The sequence below is a fragment of the Amblyomma americanum genome, chromosome 5, assembly GCF_052857255.1.
Source record: "Amblyomma americanum isolate KBUSLIRL-KWMA chromosome 5, ASM5285725v1, whole genome shotgun sequence".
Taxonomy (NCBI): domain Eukaryota; kingdom Metazoa; phylum Arthropoda; class Arachnida; order Ixodida; family Ixodidae; genus Amblyomma; species Amblyomma americanum.
Genome location: NC_135501.1, coordinates 204802326 through 204826071, shown reverse-complemented (window position 1 = coordinate 204826071; position 23746 = coordinate 204802326). Strand labels below are relative to the sequence as shown.

Sequence of the window (23746 nt, the reverse complement as noted above, 5' to 3'; positions counted from 1 at the left end):
AACACTGACTTTGAACGGAGACCCCATCGATCACACACGTCGACGCAGTTGTTCTCGTTTCCAGAAGTAGCAACACAAACGTGATGTCCGCAGTGCAACAAGAGCCAACCAAGGCAGCCGCAATTCTGCCACAAGTGTGTACAGGTCTTAAGAGGTACACACAACAGAAAGAAGACATATAAGTATGTCCCATGGCTGGCAAGAACTTTGCACAAACATGGAGGCTGCTAACAGCTGGAGGACTACGCAGCTCAGCATCACATGCGAGTAATGTAGCGAGGAGAATGCAACAGCCAACTCAGCCTGCATTTTATAAGCTAAAATATTACAGCACAATGTCATCACACAATGCACAAAATTTTGTAGAACTGCCTCAAACAACATAAAAAGCTATTTCTTTGATGAAAGTCATATGGAAACATTAAAAAAACACAAGTGCATGCATTACTTTCTCAGGTCACTCCTCTAACTCATACATTATACCTTTGAAAGCAAGGCTTTCTCTAATAGACGACGCCAACAGCTGTAACAGCCTTTCAGGTGTTCATAAAGCGTAATTCATGAGATGTCATCAAGAACTTCTAATACACTGTTTTTAGAAAATAAGTTCTCCAGTTGTACACAGTCACAAAGGCCTAGTTCGAAGGAGGAGCTAATGTACAACACTAAGGGTGCTACATGAAACCATTTGTACAGTTTTTGTGAGTGCAAGGTTACACCATATCAACAGGCATTTCCACCCACCGGATATAACCACAAAAATACGTTCAGCTTTTAAATTTAGCTACACAACGTCTTTCTATCACTCAGACAAGGCAGTCTAGTTTACCTAGTCACAGGATCACATGCAAATATGAGGAGACATGAATGGGCCACGTGGCATGATGTACTTCAACAAATCACTGGTCAAATGAGCACATATACATTGCATTGTGAAGTTCTGCTGGAACCATGTGCGCTTACAACACTAATCAACCCGCACAAAAACTTTCATGAGCACAACGAACACGCTGCACAAGTTGAAACACAGAATGTATTTGAGGTGACAGTTAATTCTAAATATCCAGACAACACAGTAGACACAGATAAGTAGTTATAGATGTTCTTGAAATTTGTGAAACTCAGTGTAAATTGTGCAGTTTTACAACTAAACGCCTGAAATGATGACACACTCTCTTCTTGGTCTGGTGAGGTGTGCCATTCAAGGCTGCTGAAATTAACACAGTCCCACTACACGCCACACCTGTCAGTGTTAAATTTCAATTGGCTGACGAAAAACTGACCTTGTTGACAAAAACACCTCATTTACAGCAGCATAAGTTAATCTGAATCCCAGACTTTCTGACTTAAAAAAGCAATAAATGTACTGCACATACAAGTACAGCTTGCCTGTACGTCAGGCTGACTCTTTCTTATTTGCTCACAATCTTCAAAAACAGTGTGCAAGTACACGGTGAAAATATGGCAATATGTAGCAAGAATCGAATGTGCCATATGATGCAGGAAATCCACATTTACAAGGATATCAACAATAAGATTGGCTTTGTGGTAACTTCATGTAGGTGTACTAGGTATATTCCGTACTGCAGTGAAACACAAGAGCATCTTTTACCCCTTTTTAGACAAAAAAGAACGAAATTTAACTGCCTTTGCCAAGTAAATCGTTCCTTTACAATGTATAATTCATGGTTCACACTAATGAATTGAGGATTTTTAAACCACCTGCTTAGTCTTCTGAATTAAGTTACGATATACACTCAGAAAACCCTGTGTGACAGGCTTTGCCCACAAACATGACAGCTGGGCTTCTTGCTAGTTGAAATGCAGCAGTACAGATACTGCTCTGTCCTGTTTGTTTTTAAAAGCGTTATAAAAGCTATCAATACACATAAAATTAAATGAAATCTTTGAACCGAAATGCTTCTCACTTATTCAAAACACTAAAAAAATGATTTCACATTTCTAGGAACCTCATAATTAGATAAGTCCATTAATAAATCAAAGGATGGAAATACATTAAATAAATGTACTAAAGCAATTTCCAACGGTTATTTCAAACTTTTAAATGCAATCAAGAGCCTGCACTGTTTTTAAACATTCAACAACATGCCATGTAGCACACAATGTTGCTTCTTTTCCTCAAATATTAAATTCAACACAATTTTTTTGTCCCTGTGCTACATCTGAGATGCAGCATATGTAGAGCCAGGAACAGCTTTCCGTGGTCATGCAGCAGAATCTAACAGCACACGGTGAAGGCTTTTGTAAACATGCTATTCTGACATGCTTACAAGCAAACTACATAGAGAAATTCGCAAACACAGGTCTGGAAACCGTTCCCTTGCACTCCTAGTTTCTGCTGCATCGACACAAGTGTTTCACCTTTCCACAAAGCCACAGGAAGCTGTCTTGGAAAATAGAAAAATGGTTCTTGATGTGGACAGTAAGGCTGCTTAGGACCACTACATATGCCCCACAAGCAGGCTGAGATGCATCCACACTTTGTAAAGTAATGCAACTTTGAAAAAAGCTTTACAGTGGACTTTCAACACCCTTCACTAAGACCGTAAGTTGTCTGTAAACGTTTCCTTCTCCTCCCAGTGTTGCTAGCATGCTGGCAGGTAGGCGAGAGGCCCTGTGTATACATCTGACACTCATCCATCAGCCAATCACAGCATGAATATGCCGCCTGCTATGTCTTTTGAACAGCATTTTTTGACAACTGCTAATACACTCTCTGCTGCTCCTGTAACACAAAACCGGCCAATTAGAGCGCAGTATTTTCAGTGACGCAGTAAAAAAGTAACGTTGACAGGGAAAACCAGAAAGAATTGTGCAGAACCAAAAGAACCACATGAAAGGGGCCAACAACAGTAGTTCAGCACACCAAGGATTTAGATCAAAAATAGTGACACTCACATTTAAGCACTTTTCGAGTCTAGCAGAACTAAGACAACAACATAGAAATTTGCACTCAGATGTATTGCACTCTCTCGCCAATGGACAAAGAAATAATCTACGGCCATATCATGGAAGGAACTTATTTGTGGGTATGAATTTCAATGCATGCCGACTAGCTGGATAAGTAGAATAGGTAATTACAAGGGAAAACCACACTTTACTGATGTCATGCAACTAACACCAAATGCACTTACAGGAGCAAGTTTCTTTTGAAATGGACAAAATGGCCAGCTTTGCGTGGACTGTAAATGGTCCTTAGCTGGCACTTTGGACAAGGACGATGCTCCAATCACTACTACTGATCACACTAACCTAGAAAAGCATTCAGAATCACATTTAGAACTGAAACTCAGCACAATTATGAAACAGAACAGCTTACAATATGTGGTGATGGGTACTGACTGGGGCGCTGCATTGAACAAATACACCTGACTGTCGCCCTTCAATTAATTAATTCATTACTAAGCTGCATTAATCTGCAGACACAGTAGGTGCAGAGAGCAGAACTATGTTTCAGTGACAAAGAAACGACCCTTTAAAATAAAATATCTCTTCCACACAGGCAACAAGTGATTGCAATGTGTCGTACAGCTTCTAATTAATAGTTCACAGGGGGGCACCAAAATGACATCACCTATGATTAACAATTTACAAAACTATCACCCCCTTTAACTAGCACTGTAGGCTTACAGTCTTCATTGCTGCATTTTCTGTACATATTGACAATGAAGAAAAATAAATGCTGTCAATTATCTGCTCTGGTAAGGAGCAAGTTGCAAGGACAGAAACTATACTGTCAAAAATCATATACACAGAATTTCAATATGGCCCTGAATCAAAATAAAAGCTTGTTTGCTTTCGTGAGGGCAACATCGCAAAAGACGGGCGTAAAAGAGGGACGAACACAAGACGAGCGCCCATACATCCAACATAAAACTACAGCCTATGTTTGCAATGCATATATATTACGCATATTCATTCATTCAGAGCATAGCACGACCTACAAAGTAAAGCAGTCTCACAAGAATACAGTAGAAAAAATGTCCATGAATAAAGCGCACCCCCCACCTTTTTTTTGTGTGAAGGGGAAAAGGAGTCTACTGCACGATTCACTCAAACCTGCATATCGTTGCAGCCTCTGCATCGCAACTATTGCAACCGAGCCTAAGCTCCAATCACCTCCATCGAAAATTATGAGATGCGATAGAAATGGAGCATTTTCAATACAGCACAGGTGCTAAATGCCTTCTGATCGGCACAATTACTACATTCAAATACATGACAGCTCATGATATGAATCAGACTGTTCTTCCATTAAATTTGTCTGTGACACACTTCCTTCACCACAAAAGTTGTCCAAGTTTTCCATTACTCACATTTCCATCTTTAATTTTCATTCAAAGCTGTTCTGCATTATGCCACAAGGCAGGTCTGGGCTTAATCTTCCTTAAATGCAGTTTTCTGAATTTATTTTGGCAGTTTATGTAATTGTCGCAGCGTGTGACATAAAATGTTTAGGCAACGCAGCAGAATCAATGCGTCTCACAGATTGTCGAGAATAAAAAAGAACGCAAGCAATACGTCCGATTTGCTGATGATCTCTCCTAAGGATGCATTGATTCCCACTTACCCATAAGTGCTCATCACATGACAAAGCTGTTGTTTAAAAGTTTTTTCCTTCTTCTTCATGTTTCACACACTAAGAAAGAAGTATCAAGACAGTGGCCACAGGACTACAGTCGCCTCTCACACTGTGTCCTGACTAATGCCCACAATACTCCCATCCCCAAGTTACCTGTTCTAGTTTCATCTTGATCACTCTTTGTCTCTGCCATGTTTTTTTGCTCTCCATAGTTATGTAAGGATGATTATGCCTAAGGCCTTATGTACTAGCAGTAGGTTGAAGCAACACCAAGAAGACGGTCGCAAATTAAAGTTACAACTTTCAAGGCACAAATCGTCAGAAAAAATGCTCTTGTCAAAATGCAAGCATAAAAGAATACAGTAAAACGTTGTTGATACTCTCAAAACCATGAGCAAAAAAAATACCCATAGAGAGACACTATGATATGTTCCCGAATAATGCGATTTCTGGGATACATTCAATATTTTGACAAATTCTGGTCGTAGCAACCAACCACACATGCTCAAATATATGAGTAGGCCTAACATCAGACATGGGCAGCTGGAATGCAGCAGCATGCAGTCACCTGCTCTGGTGGCTCCTCTGCAATGCTTAGGTGCAAAGGGCTGCAGTACACATAAACAAAAGAAAAAATGAGCCTTCACATAAGCAGGCCATTCTCACAGGGATGCAGCACTGAAGGGGAGAAACGCGAAGGCTTCTTTGCAGTGCTGGAGGAATAACAGCAAGCGGATGAAGCAACTGGGAAATATAATGTTGAGCTTATTATATATGCGTGGTGGCCGGATCTGGTGAACGCAGCATGAAGAGCAAAAACAATGCGACACTCAACCGCCGTGATGGCTTCACCACAGTGCACTAGTGCAAAGGAGTGAAGTGCCTGAAATCAGTAAGGTAGCGTTCCTGGCTAATTCACCAAGGCTGTCAGCAGATCGGATGTGCTGCGAAGCTTATTCTCAGCAAATGAAAATGCAAATACGGTAAAAATTTTGCAAGCATTAGATAAGGAGCTGTTCAAACACTGTGCCAGGAAATGCTAACTGACATTTATACAAAGTGAAATTGTCAATAAATGTCTGTGCACCTCATTGAATAGTTACATTTTCCAAAATTCAGTGGTTTGGATTGCACATTTTCCCAGGTAGTGCATATTCACTACTTTTTTTTTCCTCGAATAATGAATTTTTCCCACTTATTTTAAAGGTGTCAACGAGGTTTTACTGTAGTACCAGCAAACTGCTCCAAAACTTTGCACTTTCTGTCAAAGCTGATCATAACAACATTCATTTCAGGACCCTTTTGATAAATAAATCTCCCGAGCCATGTTGCCATGACCATAACAACCGTTAAGGGGGGACACTGGTCTTTGGGACCAAAAAACGACCCAAAAATCAATTTTTAAAAAATGATATTTTTGGGGCCTATAGCTATTATTCTTCAATTCTACCAGTTTTCTCCTCCAGGAAATCGGTTTGTAAACCATAATATTAAATTTAGATCACTGTGTGGGCTCAATTTGTTCAGCAGCAGGCGATTTAACACCGTGAAATTTTTTTACACCTGGCTGTCTTAGTACGTCAATATCTCAACGTCTAGGACAAATAGACATGTCATAATGTTTGCTCAGAGAAGCTGAAGGCACAATGTATGAAATAATCGAAGTACAATCGCTGAATCATGGTTCAAGAATTTGTAATTTTGCAAAGTTTATCGATGCAAGATATTCACACTTTGAATGCTGCTATTCTAAGTGCTGTAAAATTACTAATAAGGGCAAAATGAAAAAACTGCTTTGATTATTGTACTCTTTACTCGCCATACTATGTAGCAATGGGTTAAAAATTGTTTTCTATTGTGCCATTTTTTTTGTACTGAGGTACTAATAAATGACTAATTAAAATTGATTATCTTAGGAACTAATGAATTAAAATCAATTTCATAATTGAAATCAGTATAAAAAACTGAACAATGTGATAAAGTTTCATTAGGATTGGACTAACAATAAGGAAAATAGGTCTAAGACCAGTGTCCCCCCTTAAGCCACACCACTGTCTATACCAATACTTGGTAACTCATGCAGAGTGCACATGTCGAAAGCCTTAAAGCCACGATCATCAAATTGTAAACCAGTCAATGTGGCTTTAAGGTTTGATGTACGACTTTGCGCTGTCTAAAAAACATATGGCATGGTTTCTGGGGTTTAACGTCCTTAAGCGGCATGTAGGCTATGAGATGTGCTGTAGTGGAGGGCTTCGGATTACTTTAATCTACCTGTGGTTCTAACGCACACTGACATTGTACAGCACATGGGCACATTTTGTGTGTTGCCTCCATCGAAGTGTGGCCGCCATGGCTGGGATTCAGACCCACGACTATGGGATCATCAAATGAATGCCACAGCCACTGAGCTATCGTGGCGGGTGATGTCTAATAAAGGTTCAAAGGGTGATGTAAACAGCAACAGTGGCTTCCATGAAACTTAGTACCAGATAGTCTGAATGTCCTGACACTACTCCTTTCAGGAATACCGGGCCAAGGCTGTACACAAATTGACCAAACCGATAACCACAGAGGCGGTCAGATTGAGCATGCTGCATCAACAGCGCTTATGCAACTTGCAAGGGTGGTCAACCGGGCTAGTTCGCAGTTCATATTTGGAAAAAACAGCGCACCTTAAGACACGGACAAAGGCAGATATAACGACACAGTGTCGTTATATCTACCTCTGTTTGTGCCTTAAGGTGCACCGTTTTTCCAAATACGCTTATGCAGCCAGTGCTGCTTCATGGATTCTGAGCACAGACAGGCCTGTGCATTATTAGAAGGTGCCAATGTATACATCGTGATCAAAATGCCAACTTGAGATCAGCTGATCTCACGAGAAAGCATGAATTCTCAATGGTGGTTTTTTTAAGAAGAGTCAGAAAACACAATTATGTCACTTTTATAAGTCAGAAAAATTGAGCTTGCACATTTGACTTCATGAAAGTACTTTCCTTCTTGAACACTTTATTCCTTTATTACTGTCATGAGGTGGGAGGGCAAGATGTGTAAAGGATGACTGAAGCAGCAGAAATGAGTGTGACCGTCACTGCAGTCAGCCCACAGTAGTCACAACTGCTTCTGCTGCATAAGCCCATCCCATCATGCTCTCTGAATGTGAGCAGAGCAGGACGCATGCCAGCATCGGAACAAAAGACCGACACAAGTGAGCAAAAGTGTGATGGTATGAAAAAAAAGCACGAGATACCACAACGTAAAAGATCACCTAAGAGAACAACACATACAAAAAGATGCAAGAACTTCAAATGCCTCAAACAAAGCTGCAGCTGCAACAAAGAAGACTAGGAAAGAAAACAACTCATCTCGACCTTTGTTCAAAAAAATTTTTTTTTGCTCTTTCTAGCTAATACATTTAAAATGACATTGCACGATGTCCAAAGCAAAAAAAAGAACTACAAAACTTGGAAACAATTACAAGTTTTGTCAAGGATCTCACGGTGACATTTCAGATGAAAAGAACAAAAGGGCTCTCATACTCCAGAAAAGTGAAACATGGATTTGTCAACATTGAAATATAACCAGTGATTTAATGCATGGGGGCTCTTATAAACTTATGCATATAATCTGGTTAAAGCCTGATCGAGCATAAAGAAAGCATTCCTATGAAGACAAAACAACTATGTTGGTAAGCATTACTACACCAACTGCAGCTCAATAGTCACAGGTTCTTGTTTACGTCCATCTAGCACGAATTTTTGATGCAGTTACTTTATACTGTGCATAAATGGGTGCTTCACTTATGGTGCTTCTCTTCATGCATTCGGCTAGCTGATCAGGTTCGTGTGTAGCTTGTATGTTCCCAGAGACAACAGTGACAAAAACTACCAACTGCAAGCGGACACAACGAACCACAAGTGGCAAACACAAAGAGGCAGCAAAAGGTTGTTTACTGATACCGTCTCTGAGACGTGCACACAACTACAGACAATATCCCTCGCACTTTTTGAGAGGCGGCTAATGGCAACAGGCCTAGCTGTCACGATTCTTCCCCCCTCCAAGGAAGAATAAGCGCATGAAACACCGGGCGCGGCACCTTCTCTGTGCCGGCTGATTGTGCAAGGAGAGTTACGTGGCCACATTAGATGCATCGTTGTCACCGAAGTCGGCGAACAGCAACTCCAGGGCGGCCTGCACATCACCTCCTGTGGCAACCAGGGCCTGCACACTGGCTGCATCGTTGGCAATCCCCATATCCCGGAGCTGCTGCAGTTGGTTCTGCAGTGATGGAAAGGTATTGTTTAGATGACATTTAGATATTTTAGATATTTTAAAGATAAATTTTAGATAATGCTTCCTTTGCGTACTACAGCAAACTTCATGATTATGGATTTTTTATGGCGCAAGGGCATCTGTGGCCAAAAAGCACCATGGCACAAGGCAGTTTCTTCTACTCAAGGTGGGGTCAAAGACCCCATTTTCCAATCATTTCGCCCTAAACAAGTCAAGCACCAAACCAGGGAAAAGCTTGTACCTATTGTATCACCGGTGGGTAACCAGCGACGCTGGGGATCAAACCCCGCACCTCCCGCATGCGAGGCAGATGCTCAGACCACTCGGCCACCGCTGCGGTACTACAGCTAATTGCCTTTAAGGCATGAGGCCACTTAAAATGCAATACATTTGATAAAATTCAATTTTTCAGATTTTGTTTTATCAAAACACCGATTCATTCCTGAATGAACCATAACAAAAATTATGTTGCTAATTAAGACAGTTACAATGCTACAGTCAAATTTGTAACCCCTCTAGGTATCATGTAACCAAAATTAAAGGTTTTCTAGCCAAATAAAAACCTAATCTGTTCATTATTCAATATTTTTTCGTGTTCACTTTTCTGTTTGGAATTATAGTAACTGTTTCTTGCCATCCATGTCCATTTATGTTTACATTTAGTATTAACTAAAACACTCACATGTGTGACACAGGAAGTTTGGAACACTGAAGTTTGGTTTGTATGATTGCATGTGCCATTTCAGCAATGGCGACGGAGGTACGCTAGATATTCTGAAGCACACTGGGATCAAATCTGATCCATACCGAGAGAAATCTTGCCCGACAAGTGACCAACCGCGTATCTGGAAAGCTTTCTTTCTCTCTACTGATGCTGTAAAAAAACAAGAAAAAAAGTGGGCTGCCACACGAGCAAAATCAAGGAAAAGCAAGAGTAAGCAGAGGCTGAGCTATAAATCTGGTGGATTTTAACTGCCCTGAACACTGCTTTATCGCATTTACAGTTATTCCAAATCTGCTTTCTAGTTATTTTTGAAATTCAATTTTGTGCCATTCTTTCTCAGGCGAGAAATCCCAACTTTGTCTCTGTGTAAGAATTTTTATTGAAACTGCGTACACTTATTTCTTATATATGCAGCTGTGCAATGAACCACAATAAGAAAAATTGTTCAATTGGTTTTCTTATTGCTGCATTTTTCTCAAAAGATGCCTACATGAAAACCATTGTTTTTGATCCTTCCATTATTACACAATGACAATTAATTGCATCATAATTATTCTGGTTCACTGCACAGCTCTTCTCTTCATGAGCGCAACAGCAAAAGCAATTTTACTTGCGATGAACTAAAGTTATGACTGTTGGTGTCAGATGTATATTTAGCACATGAAAAAAAAAATAACAATTTTGTTCATCTGTTTCAACACATTGATTGGGTTAAACAATGTCCTTAAGACGGACAACTGATTTTCTGTTTTATCTGTTAATGAAAATTTTTCAGGAAAAGTGGCCTCATACCTTAAGACGGACTTGAAGGGACCAGAAAATTTGTTCATCTTATCAGAAGTCCACCTTACCAGAGGTGCCCTTACCAGAGGTGCCCTTAACAGAAGTGCCATTAACAAAAGTGCCCTTAAAAAAGATATGTGAGCATGCTAAGTGTGTACCTACCATACTTACACGTATCTAAGTTGACCTATTTTTTTTAATTTGAAAATCCGAAACGGGGGGGGGGGTCGACTTGCAAACGAAACGAAAACATCGCACTATAAGTAAAGGCGAGACAAACGAGATATTGGGCATGCTACAGCATGGCTGCATTTTTGCTGCGCGGCTCCGTCACATCGCCCTTGGTGCTGGCCTTGAGCAGCTGCTATGTCAACGCGCAAAACTGGCATAGCCTCCCCGCGCACGTGGGCAGCGGCCGATGGCGGCTATCAATAAGCAGCAAACCGGCACCCCACACGTGGCTGCCGACTGCAGTTGCTGATAAGCGGCGGCAGCCCGATAATGCAATCACATTCTACGGGAAGCTCAAGCGGCCAACAAGTTTTGTTTTTACTTTCAAATGCGCGCTCAGCGCTTAAGGGAGCATCGATAGTTGATAGAAGGGCCGCTGTCCCAATCGAGGCGGCACCCCCACTCGGAACGGCAGCGGTGCCGGGGAGTGTCGGTATCCGAAGGAAGAGCAGACGCCATTCACGCGTAGATTCCCTTTGGTTCCGACGCATTTGGCTACTGCCGGCCGCGTTTCACAAGTTTTTAATATAGTGCTTTGTCAGTCATCATTTGTGCTCCAGGTCCGACAAGCAACTGGCGCTTGTTCACGGCTACATTCACGGTGGCTGCCATTTTTTACGCCGAAGAAACGAACAGCCACACACCAGGCCGCAAGTTCGACGTTCGCAACGGGTGATACAGGTGTGGCAGCTGCAGCGAGGAAAATTTTCAGCTGCTCCACGTGATGTCGTGATGTGGCTGTTTGCGAAGTGCGGGATTTCGCTGGACGATGACGTTAGAACGAAGTGCTGTGGGACCACAGCAGCGATCATGACGGCAGCACTAGTGAGGACAATGGCGCAAGTGTGGACGAGTAGTCCAGTGACTAATACATTTTCATTTTGGAATGTGCCCACGGGCACGCCCGCGCGCGGCATCCGATAGCGGCTTGCGATAAACGGTGGCCGCTGGATAATACTATCGCGTTCAACTATTCAAGGCCAAGCTTAAACAACCTCGGAAGTTTTTTTTTATTTTTCGGAAGTGCGATTTTGGGGGGTCGACTTACATTCGAGTCGACATACAATCGTGTAAATATACTGTGTACTGGTGCTGTGTCCCAGCTAAATATAACCAAGCTTTTAAAAAAGACAAAGTGTCCTAGCCCAGTAAAACAAACTGAGGGTTGTTCAGTCGCGTGGCCTAGTCTGCAGTACTTTTCATTCTTCAAAGATAATTGATTAGTTAAGTCTAATTAGCTAACTTTAATTATTGGCCTGAGGAACAAAGTTTCAACACGGAAGTTGGGTAAACCAGCATGCATATGTGTTAAACAGCGTAGCTGAATAGCTCTGCAGTTCACATCCACACTACACCACCATCTACAATCTTACTCTTCCCCTGTAAGATCTTTATTATGATCGATAAGCACCACCATTTTGAAACCACTAGGTCATTCATTAAAGCGTTCCTTCGATGCCGCATTCAGATTTGCCAACTTGAAGCATCAGACAAATTCACAAGACTAACTCTCAGTAGAGTTATTGGCTGCAACACTATACATTAGGCAGCACAGTAATATGAACTGCGTCTTGACGGCCTAAACAGTTGCAATTATTGAAGAAAAAAAGAGGTTAAGTGGTCAACAGGTGGAGCCATGAAAACACAATGCTTCTCGTTCATCAGGATAGAGCAGCGAATGAAAAAAAAATTAGAAGTAAACAAACCTGATATGTGACGGCAGGGTCAGCCGCTTCAGGGGCCGCTCCAGGTGATGATGGAGGCTGAGCCTGGAAATCAAAGCACCACACACGTTAGCATCTGCATTCAAACAATTTAAAATTCAGCCGGCAGCAGGTAAATGTCACCGAATCAGACATGCCATTTCCGTAACGCCGCATTCCCAGCCTTACAACCTGGCTTCATGTTAGACTCTTCCAAGTGGCATAGTCAGTGAAGCATGGTTCCTTTTTCAGCCCAAGAGGGCCCACCAGAATCACTCAAAGCAAACACAACATACACTCTGCAGCAGTGGATGCCATGCATCCACTTTACCCATCAAGGAAATCTATACCTGTCAATAAAAGCGACACCTGTGGTTTTTTAACATGCGCAGACATTGCACAGCAAATGGGCGCCTTTCAAAAGCAAACCCTGGAAGTTGTCTTGTGCACTGTGCACAAGATTTTGCTGCACACATCAGTTTGCAATCTTTTATTATTGCAAGTTTTTGATTTCACTGATAAACTGGACCACATTTTCACACGGCACAACAAACTGCTTAAAAATATAATCCAATGCACATACACCTAAGAAATAAACAAACAAATAAAACTAAACATAGCTATTCACCCAATCCCTTAACCCATAGCACAGTGCTTGCAGTTTCCTAGCACTGACTTACAGCCGGCGCAGTTGCTGCAGGATTCGATGGTGCGGAGAGGGTTCCCAGCGCTGTCTGCACCGCACTGTTGAGCATTTCAGAGGTGATGGGGTTCCTGGGCGTGGAAGGTGGCGCATGCAGACGCGGGGAGGGAGGGATCAAGGGGCTGCCCGTGGCAGCTGGCGGGGAAGCCGATCCGGAGCCCGCCGGATTGGCTGCAGCTGCGGCCAGTGCTGCGGCCAGCTGTGCCGGCGTGATGCGGTTTGGAGAAAAGAGGCCTCCCTCGCCTGGCCCAGCCTGCAGAGGAAGCACGCAAAGGCCAAAAATGGTAAAAGCCCAAGAGACAACAATCCATTTTCTCGTTTCTTTGTACCCAAACTAGAAGAAATAATAAAGACTTCAATGTGTAATGCTTACCACACCAACTGGCCAGTCCTGGAAAACAAATAACAAAGAGCACTACTGCAATGAAACCACACCCAATTTGGTAGTAGTAGCACTCTCAAAAGAGCATAACTGTAGCTCTGCCTGCTCTCCAAATGTCCTCAGAAACAACTACATGAAAGGCACGTATGCCTCAGTTACATGGTGTGTACTTGTTTATGGCAGCCAAAGCACTTCTCAGGCAATAATGCTTAACGCGCAATGAAATGCACCCAAAGCAGTTCTCCTAAACACAAAGCACATATTGGGTAAAGCTAGTGGCGGGCAAAGGCACACATAATAGGGAAAAATTTAGGAGAGCCTAAGCAGTTTTTTGCAGCCTCTTGCTGTCCACCATCTGGTAGAACAGAAGAGAAAGACGAGCCATTCTTATTGTTTTTTATTTATCTCTATATTTCCCAACAATAGTAAAGATTATTGAGCTTCCAGTGTTCTAAGCATGAATATATACCAAAAAGGTAAGGAGCAACAATGTGAAAATATGAACAGCCTCCTTCAAAACACTTCACAATACAGCATCAAGTGTGCAGAGTTTCCGTCAGATTACCTATAAATTGAAATTTGGCACATTAAAAATATTAAGCTCTCACCACAGTATGTTCCACAACAGTTACAAACCAAAACATAAACTTATCAGAGTCTCGTAAACAAACTACATCCCACATTCTGCACTAACATATGCTGTAATGTGGGCATAAGTTGGGGCAGGGCATGTGAGGGTCCTTTTCTACACCATACCACATGGGCATGCCAGCACAGCCCGGCAATCCCCCTTCCCCATCTCCACCCTCGCCCAATGGAAAGCCATGCAGTCCAGCTTTGACCTGGATGACCAGCGCAAGCTGGTGGACCAGGTCGGGCTGATGGATGCCACTGCAGCAGCGCATTTAACGACGCTCTTGCAAGTTCACCCCACCTGTTCAAGTTGCCCTTCCATGTCTTCGTCGTCACTGAGGGCCTCTAGAGAGTAGGAGACCTCAGGTGGCGGAGACGTGGAACGCTTAGACGCAGCACCTTCTTCGTGGAACGACACGGCAATCTGCACTGCAGCCTCCACCAGGGCTGGGTGGCTCTCTGCCATCCTGCAGGGGAGCAACGGGATAGGGTCATCGCACAATATTCCTCAAGGGTAGCTACCCAAGCAAAATATTATAGCTTCTTCAATAAACAACCTCAGTGCGCTATTTTATCTTCGGTAACTGCACCAGTGTGCATAGGGATTCACTACAACGTGACCCCTGCACACTGCATTGGTTTCAGGGCAACACCAGTGCAAATGTATCAAAGATGCCATAGGCAAAACCTTAGAACAACATAAGCTACCTAAACAAGCTACCCAAGCAATAAAAATACATGGTCACACACTTCCAGCTAAGAGCTCTACGAGACTTACTTTCGCAGAAAGTTGGGGTTTGCAAGCAGTGTCATAAGCTCAGGGTCCTGAAGAATACCTGCAAGTTGGGAAAAAGGCAAAGGTGAGCAACAGACACACACAGCAAGAGCTTCAGTCCATGTACTGTGATGGATCTACATCCACATCTTGTAGCATGAACACCTTGAAGGTAAAGCTCTATATACAGCATGACACGATGTAGTAACAAACAGATAAAGCCACTCAAGTCCCTCTCTCTCTCACGCTAGTGCGCCACCTAGTGGCTTGAGAGACAACTATGCCTGCAATACATTCGGGACCAATTATCGCCAAGAGGCAAGTCATTGACATCTAAACACAGATACCAAAAGTAACATCTTCCTGTATACTTTCTTTTTCCTCCGAGGCCCATCTTCACCCCATCAAAAAGAGAAAGAGGCACAGGAAAGGAAGACATGTTAACCAAACGGGTGTTCCAGCTCTCTCATATGCGCTGTGGAAAAGAAAGAGGGAATGTAAAAAGTAGAGAGACAGATGAAGTAAGCATTTAAGAAGACACTGAGGACGACTATATTCAGTTTTTGCTCTCAGCAAAAAAATTATTTTCTGGCTCCCTCTCGATATGATGACATTCGTACGGCAGCCAAAGACACATTTATAGCCGAGAAAATTAGATTTAAAAATCTTCAACAGTGTAGCACAGCATCTGGGTTCCGCGCACAAAAATCTGTAAAAGCACTCACATTTTACTAGCTAAATCGCCCGTGATGGCAGCACCTGGATTTCGCTTACTGGTCTTTTCTAGCTTATGAAAGCTCAGTTTCCTGTAAGAGTGTTCTCTTTGTGATCAGATTGCAGAACCCTCTTTGTAGAGGCTAGCTTCTATTTGTCCTCAGTGTCCCTTTAAAACAAAGAAGGCTGATCACCTCCTGTACACTATGCGAATAGTGAATTGGCAACAGCCAGAGTCTCAAAAAAGAGACTAGCTGCCCCATGTGGCCATGAGCCGCCTTGGAATGCACATTCACGCATTGCATGCCTAAACGTGAGTTGGTCACTCAAGCTGGTGTTAGTACAGGTAGCACACAGTATTCAGTAGCAACATACAATGCCTAATGAACATCTCATGCTCCTTATGGGCAGACCTAGCACAAATTTAAAAGCCTGTTCAACAACGCTGGTGTGCACTAAGTCTTGGTTCAACTACTATTAGCGGAAAAACCAACCTACATGCTCACACCTTGAATACATTTCATAGGATGCCGTCCCTTGGTGTGGCATAAGCTAGTGTTTAATGTGCTTAGGACAGCACAATGAAATTTATCCCCAAAGAATTTTTTGTCATCGCATTTCTGTAAAGAGATTTCAATGTGGCCAGACCATTTCTGTAACCCAGGACTATCTTCTCTTTGAGGAAGCTGCAGCACACAACCACTTATTAGGCTCCAAAAGTGTGAGCAAGCTGTCATCAAGCGAGTAACAACCTCAGCATTTAAATTGCTGCGCAGGTCCTTCCTGATTCTTGGCAATTGATGATGTGCAGTACATATTTTTCACAAATACTATATAGAACCCCGAAGACTGCTCCCCCATGTAGCAACAAGAAGCATATTCAATCAATCATTAAACTTTGTTTGGTGCACGATGGCCTTAGTTGCCTATGTGCCATAAAACTCAACACAACAAATATCCAATCAGAAAAAACCAATAGCAAGAGATAAGAAAATTTTAGGAAGTAAAAATTCTTACCAACGGCAACCGGATCGTCAGCCAGAGCAGGGTTTGCTGCCATCACGTTTTCCAGGACATCCGGATCTTTCAGGCTTTGCAGCTTAGCAAGAACAAATTGAGGCAGAAAAGATGCTGAAGCACTTTCTCAAGTTAAAACAAAAAACAAAAAACGGGGCAAGCATCAGTATGAGAACCTCATCGAGTAAACATGCTTTCAAGGATATAGAAAAAGATGACCAACAAAAAAAAAGACTTCTCTGCAACCTTTTCAGGCTCCTTGATACCATTTATGCCCCCCTCTTGACACACATAAAAGCTGACACTTCAGGCTGAGCCTAGACACTTGATACAAAAGCTTCAAGTAAACATTCTTTAAAGCAGAGGCTTGACACATTAGGCAGGAGTATGGAGCTTAATGGTAGTATGGAAAATGACGACAAAGATAATGCCGCAAGTTTCTTTCCACAAATTTGGAAGGTGCTAAACTAACCTACCGAGTGCAATTTGTCCTCATACATGTCCTTGGGAATGAAACAGATAATCTGCCTTCCTTTCATATTTTTTTTTTGTATGCGTAAGTCAGTGAGAGAGAACTTACCACAGTTCGAAAAGCTGGGTTCACCAGTGCTGTGCCGAAAGCTATCATTGGGATGTCTTGCATGTCAAGCGTGCAGGTGGGCTTCTCTGCAATCCCAGAAAAAAAAAAAGAAGTAAACAGATTTTGTGAAAAAAATATATACACTATATATATACTGTCAACACACAATCCACAATATTTGCAGAGACCAATGCAGCCATACCTGCACAAAGTCATCTCAGTAAAAATATGTACTGCTGAATACGGTGCTTTACACATGGGACAGACTACAGTACAGAGATATAACCAACAGATAAGTCAAAAGGAACCTGCTTGTAAACAATGTACCCCTGATAGAATATGATAAAGCTTAAAGGCTCTAAAATGGCATTTACTGAGGTCAGCAAAAGCACAGAGGCAATTTGCATTCTATCGCTCGTCACCACACCACAAACATTTTTACACTAGCTTCATTAACACCGAATATAACGGTGACTAAAAATGGTGCTCCTCCTCATTACCTCAACTCATACACGCCAGGATTCCAAACAAAAAAAGTTAAGAAGACAGGTCGGGACTGCATCCCTCAGCGCCCCATCTAGCCACATGCCACCCATGCTAGCCCAAACTGCCCACTGACATCATCAGGGCAGGGAGGCGACTAAGAACGTGCAGTGAGGCATCACTCTAACCGGTTGTTAGCTACTGCGAGCAGTAATTCTTCAAAATTATTTGTAATTTATAGGGTCCATGCAGAGCTTTTAAATTTGACTCGAGTACTCCCAAGGACCACCTCTGTCGCTTTGATGGATGGCCACTGCATTTCTGACATCCGCCACCGTGCTTGTCTTGTTCACAACTAAGTTTAGCCGGTGTGAGGCGCAATGGAAGTGCATAGCTCCCGGGTGTTTTTCTCTTATTCTAGGCCAGATATGCTCTCTACAGATCTGCCGCACTAGAATATGATTATCAAAATCCTTCCAGGGTCCCTTTAAGAGAGTAATTAGTCATCAGCATCCACCTGGGCACCGAAAAAGCTACAAAAGAAAGATATACAGCTTTCTCAGACACTTAGTAGCTAAAGAAAAATCCATCCTGGTCTGTGGTTCAGATCCGGGACTACCACCATAAAAATGAATCATTTATAGCCATCCTGACATGCAAACCAATTAACTGCAGCCATAAAACACAGAATTACAGCAATTCAAAGTGAAAGTCTTGCAAAGCTCATGCCACGAGGAAGCAACAGAAATTACCAAATTTTTCCCGATTGCTCTTTGCTTGTTCCTCCTTTCATACAATTTCAACAAGCCCGAACACTAAGTCCTACAGAAAGTAAAACTACTCAGGCTCAATAGACAGCTCATTCGTCAAGGCTGGAAGTTTTACAAAACTAGACTACATTGGCAAGCAATGAAAATGAATAGCCAGCACTCACTTACGACTAATAAAGAACAGAAAAAACAAATAAAACAAGGTTATCAGGCAGGCAGCCAAGTAATAAATGCATTACAAAAAAAAAAACCTCTTCTGGGTTAACAACAAAGCAAATGGAAAACATCTCAGGCAGCACACACACCAATTTCGTAGTGAGGATAGGCGAACACCGTCATGCCACTCTTGATCCCAGAAGCCTCCAGGGTGTCATCCTGCTTCAGTATTTTGCCCAGGAAAACTAGCTCTGCAAGGAACAAGCAATGCAAGATAAAGGAAAAGTTTAGAAGCAAAAAAATTATGGATAGAACACATCCAATTCAACCTTGTAATGCATTAAGAATGCATTACAAATTGATCACCCTGAACACCTTGCCAAAAAAGGTTTGGTTTAGGTTTGGTTTATATGGGTTTAACGTCCCAAAGCGACTCAGGCTATGAGAGACGCACGCCGTAGTGAAGGGCTCCGGAAATTTCAACCACCTGGGGTTTTTCAACATGCACTGACATCGCACAGTACACGGGCCTCAAGAATTTCGCCTCCATCGAAATTCAAATGCCGCGGCCGGGATCAAACCCGCATCTTTCGGGCCAGCAGCCGAGCACCATAACCACTCAGCCACCGCGGCGGCTAGTTGCCAAAAAAAGGCACTGCATAGTTCTTTTTCATGCACTTCATGACAACTGCTAAATGTTCAACTTCCGTGCTTCAACAACATTACGTTTTGGCCTGTGCACTTTCTCACATTGTTTCAAATGAATAAGTAAACACTGTAAATAGATAAACAGGTTAAATGGTTAGTTATATCTTCACTGAAGTCAAATTACTGGGTTCCCCACTATTATTTCCCAATTTTTTTTGGCATCAATGGCTGTTCTTTTAGCAAGGAACCTCACAACTGAATACCATAGCAACAAATATAATGCCACACAACTGCAAGCCATAAATGGCAAGCTACGTGTGATGACACCACTGGGACCTTTTTTTCCTATTTTAATGCTTTTTTTCGCACTTTGCTATTTATTTGCCACACTGAAAAATTATCTTCGAGCCAAAGAACCTCACATCATTATTCTCAGAGTGGTACGTGCTACATCTAGAAATTATATTCAAGGTGCAGCCAAATAATTGAAAACTGCCACCACTCCTGTGAAAACGTCTTATGGGTCATGAAATGTACTACACATTTATTTTCTCTCTGAATGGATATTTTACCCACTTACGCTAACCTGTTGATCCAGATACACAGTGGAAAGAAACCAGGAAGATGGGATTCTTGACAGCACAAAATAAAATGAACAGAGGGCAGCTTGGGAGCCTTAGTTGGCCAATGTTTCAACAAGAGGACTATAAAGGAAAGTCCTCTTGTCAAAATGCTGGCTCTTGTCAAAATATAGGCTTCCATCTCGACCCTTGTTCATTTTGTTTCGTGCACCTGATTTAGACTCACTTTATGCTGGCTCTCACATGCTTTTAAGGTAATTATGTGCAGCGATTGATCTAATGCAAGGAAGCATCGACAACAACAGTTTGCTCTGGTTCGGAAGAGGATGCCAACACATTACCACACATGTGCTTCTGAAGAGACGAGTAAACATAAAACTGCAATAATGCTACCAGTGAAAGTCATTTAAAACCCCACGACAAACATTTTTTCAGTACACAAACAGCTGTAATAAGTATGCATTGCAATAACCTGCAATGATTCTGCCATTCAAAGTCCTTTAAAACCCTACCACAAACGTCTTTTCAGCATACAGTAAGAGAGCTGTAATCAGTACGCAAACCAGTCAGCTCTACCCCACTAAAACAGTATATCCCCTTTTTGCCTGCTTTACAAAATCATTACAAACGCATGACCGCTGTACATGTTGAATAAGCAAATTTTGTGCACTACAGTCATAGCTACACTCAAAGTCCTGATGAAAGGACTGACGCTGCGCTATGTACTACAATCAGATCTACGAAGAGTAGTACAGTTCACAACCATGTGTCCATATGGTAGACATGATAAACATGATACTCAGAGGCAAATCAGCTTACAGTATAACTGGGCAGTAAAAAAAAACAAATTTACTGAATGTCCTAATGCATGCAATAACATGTTAATTATGCCCTGCAAGCAGTTGCATGCGGCAAGCCATATGTCGCAGATGACAGGGTCACTTCCTGTCCATAGCGCAGTTTTACTGCTGCATCATCCAGGCATCGAAAATAAAGTGTCATACACCTGAGCCCATATTCTGCAATGCAAAACCAGCTCATCTACTCCAAGCTGACGACTAAGCCTACAAAAACTTTTCCGTGTGAATGAAAGGCTAGTGACAACTAAAATCTAACCGCACCGAGAGCCAGCTGCGTTCCATCGTGCTTTTAAAATGCGGTCTTGCCCCATTGATTAGAACATCGCGATCATTCTATCAACTGCACAACAAAGAGGTTATCTGAAATATTTCATTCGCTTCAAAGCAAAGCGTTTTGAGAAGCGCTTCAGTTATTACGTTCCAGTGCAGTGCTGTCGCCACAAGAAAGCCAGGGCACTACTGTCGGCTGTCCTCCTAAACCAGTCAGCGAAAGTCACCGGGTGAAGTGCTGCGAGAGCGCCTCAACGGCCTCAATGTCATCGCTCGAAAGTTCAAGTTCAAGGTGACTGAAACTAAACAATGTCGCCACGCTGCGAAGCAAGACTTCCGCATTTTTTTTTCGCATTTTCACGGTCACGATGCAGCAGCGACAGGAGCGCGAGGAAAAGTAAAAAAGCGAAAGCGCCACAACAAATACGCGCAATTCATGAGCACATCATTAGGGGCGACAGAGGCGCGAAAAGAGCTCGTAAAACAAACGAGGTTTGAGAGAGGAGAAAAAAAAAACCAATGATCGAACTGCGCCGCCGTTGTAGCTGCACGAGGCCAGGCTAGAGGGGCAACACTTACCCAGATCACCGATGTCTTTGCCGAACAGCTCGGCCACTTTTGTGTGCAGAGCCGACACCTTATCGTCGAGCTTCACACTCGACAGCTTGTGCCGCTCGAACTTGCAGGAATTCTCTGGCACCAAGGAAACATAGATAGAGCACTCCTCTGCCATGTTGAGAGACCGGTCGTTCGTTCGGGAACGCACACCCGAAATAAAACGCGGTGGCGACGATGTCTTCGGCCTGTCTAACAACGCAGATGCCTCGACTGATCAGGCCGACAAACGACGCGGCGTGACGAAAGACATGTCTCCACAGCGGAGGGCTAGCGAAATCACGGCCGAAATCAGCCCACAATCAACGAGATGATGCACGTAGGAGTGGGGCGCGCGCAACCAAAACACCACACACGCTTGCGACGCTGGTCGCGACACCTTCGCCCAATTTTTCGTTCTCTCGAACAAGGTGGCAGCACTATCCGACAACAAAAAATGGCATGACAATCATAATAATAATAATAATTGGTTTTTGGTGGAATGGAAATGGCGCAGTATCTGTCTCATATATCGTTGGACACCTGAACCGCGCCGTAAGGGAAGGGATAAAGGAGGGAGTGAAAGAAGATAGGAACGAATAGGTCCGTAGTGGAGGGCTCCGGAATAATTTCGACCACCTGGGGATCTTTAACGTGCACTGACATCGCACAGCACACGGGCGCCTTAGCGTTTTTCCTCCTTGAATCTTTAGTTACATTTGGCGCAATGATGAAGCTGTTCTTCCGCGCAGCAGGCGGGAAATTTGAACTCGGTCTTTGTCTTTCAGAACAAGTCATTCATTTCAATACTCGGTTAGCGTTGTTTCTTGCTGAAATCACAGCAACGAAAAGTGTCAACCCTCAGAACACTACGGTAATACTTTTTAGGCTCGTAATTCACTGACTTTTGTTTGCAGAAACCATTTTAGAGTTCAGTACCGAAATACTGTCTCTTGAGAGTGCACTTTGCTGTTAACCAAATTAGTCTCACAAGAACGGTGCCGCAGTAAATCGGTACGAATGCAAACACATTTCCCGGGCCTTGTAAGTCATAGTCATGTACGACTCCTCTCATTCGAAAATAGTAAAGAGAGGCATAGCAACTCTCTGCTTGGATTTGGCGCTAAGGAAGTCGTGTGTCCATGAGATGCAGGCAAGTTTTGAGCATCAATTGGGTAGGCTGTTTTCAGCCGGCTTCCCTGGGTCGGTCGTGATGGCAGTCGCGGAAACGCTCCTCAAGAAAATGAATCCTGGTAAGCGCACATCTGCAGCAAAGACTATGGATGGTCAGCAAAAGCCGGAAGTGGTACCGTACCTGCACAAGGTATCCCACAACCTGAAAAAGGTGGCTAATAGGTTTGACGTGCCTATGGTTTTTTCAGCCCCTAAGAAACTTGCTCAGCTGAGCCGCCGCATTACTTGCGAAGACAAAAAAAGGGGCTGTCATAAGAACCACGAAAAACGGTTTGTGCAGTGCGCTATGAACGTCGTGTACAGGATTCCCCTGTCATGTGGCAAGGTGTATACATCGGCCAGACAGGGCGCTGCGTAAACGATCGACTCCGGGAGCATGCTAAAGATATCTACAATAAGGAACGCACGAATTTAGTTGCCCACTGCATTGCTTGCACCAAGTGTGAGCCACGGTTCCGGAGTGCTTCAATCCTTGGCAGAAGTTGTCAAAAAACTGCCCGTGAAACTTTGGGAGCTTTCTTTATCAGGAAAGGGGGTCAGAACTGCGTTAGTGACACGTCTGTCGTTTTGTATAATGCTGAGATCAATTTCCTATCGCGTCATCTGCTGTGATTCCAAGTTCCTTGTTAGGTAGCGCTGGCGCAGGCCAGATATGTATTTATATGCCTCGATCTTTCTTCAATAAAGCAGTTGTCAGTAGCGCCCGTGCTCGTCTTGTCTGTATCTCGTCCCGTCCTTTGCGCTAAAAATATGCCTGTAAAATTCATGGAGACATGTCGCCCTCGCCGCGAGGCCTTGCCTCGCACTCATCTTCGATGTCGGCGGCCTGGCTGGGAGCTGTATTATTCCTCGGCAGTCGTCGGTCGGTCGGTAGTGCAACGGCGTCCATGCGTCTCTGGTAGACGGTGAAGACTACAGCTAGCAACCCACTGGTACCGTGCACAAACTCACGTCCAGAAGCACTGCCGCTTGTACGGCGAAAATAAGTTCTCGCGGCTAGCACCAACGAAGAATTAACGACGGTCTCCGTCAGTCGTGTTTTTCAG

General features: G+C 43.1%; 1 protein-coding gene across 2 annotated transcripts; it reads right to left on the bottom strand.

The window, feature by feature from the left end:
- Positions 1 to 285: 285 nt before the first annotated feature.
- On the bottom strand, positions 286 to 21895 carry LOC144133508 (ubiquitin-like protein 7). 2 transcript variants are annotated; one of them, XM_077666652.1, is made up of 10 exons: positions 21492 to 21883; positions 18703 to 18804; positions 17145 to 17230; positions 16565 to 16646; positions 14837 to 14894; positions 14360 to 14525; positions 13417 to 13434; positions 13021 to 13296; positions 12344 to 12406; positions 7586 to 8884 (listed from the first exon to the last, which is right to left on the bottom strand). In XM_077666652.1, exons 1-10 carry the CDS (start codon positions 21643 to 21645, stop codon positions 8735 to 8737), a joined length of 1155 nt encoding a protein of 384 aa, XP_077522778.1. In that variant the 5' UTR covers positions 21646 to 21883; the 3' UTR covers positions 7586 to 8734. The 2 variants fall into 2 exon arrangements, with proteins under 2 accessions (XP_077522779.1, XP_077522778.1); XM_077666653.1 differs by lacking the exon at positions 13417 to 13434 and having other exon boundaries at positions 286 to 8884; positions 21492 to 21895.
- Between the last annotated feature and the right edge of the window lie 1851 nt (positions 21896 to 23746).

Coding starts and splice junctions, on each gene's coding strand:
- LOC144133508 (XM_077666652.1), bottom strand. CDS start 21,645: ATGGCAGAGGAGTGCTCTATCTATGTTTCCTTGGTGCCAGAGAATTCC. Junction 14,526..14,836: donor AACCCCAACTTTCTGCGAAA/GTAAGTCTCGTA, acceptor GCTCCCCTGCAG/GATGGCAGAGAGCCACCCAG. Junction 8,885..12,343: donor ACCCTGCCGTCACATATCAG/GTTTGTTTACTT, acceptor CCATCACTGCAG/AACCAACTGCAGCAGCTCCG.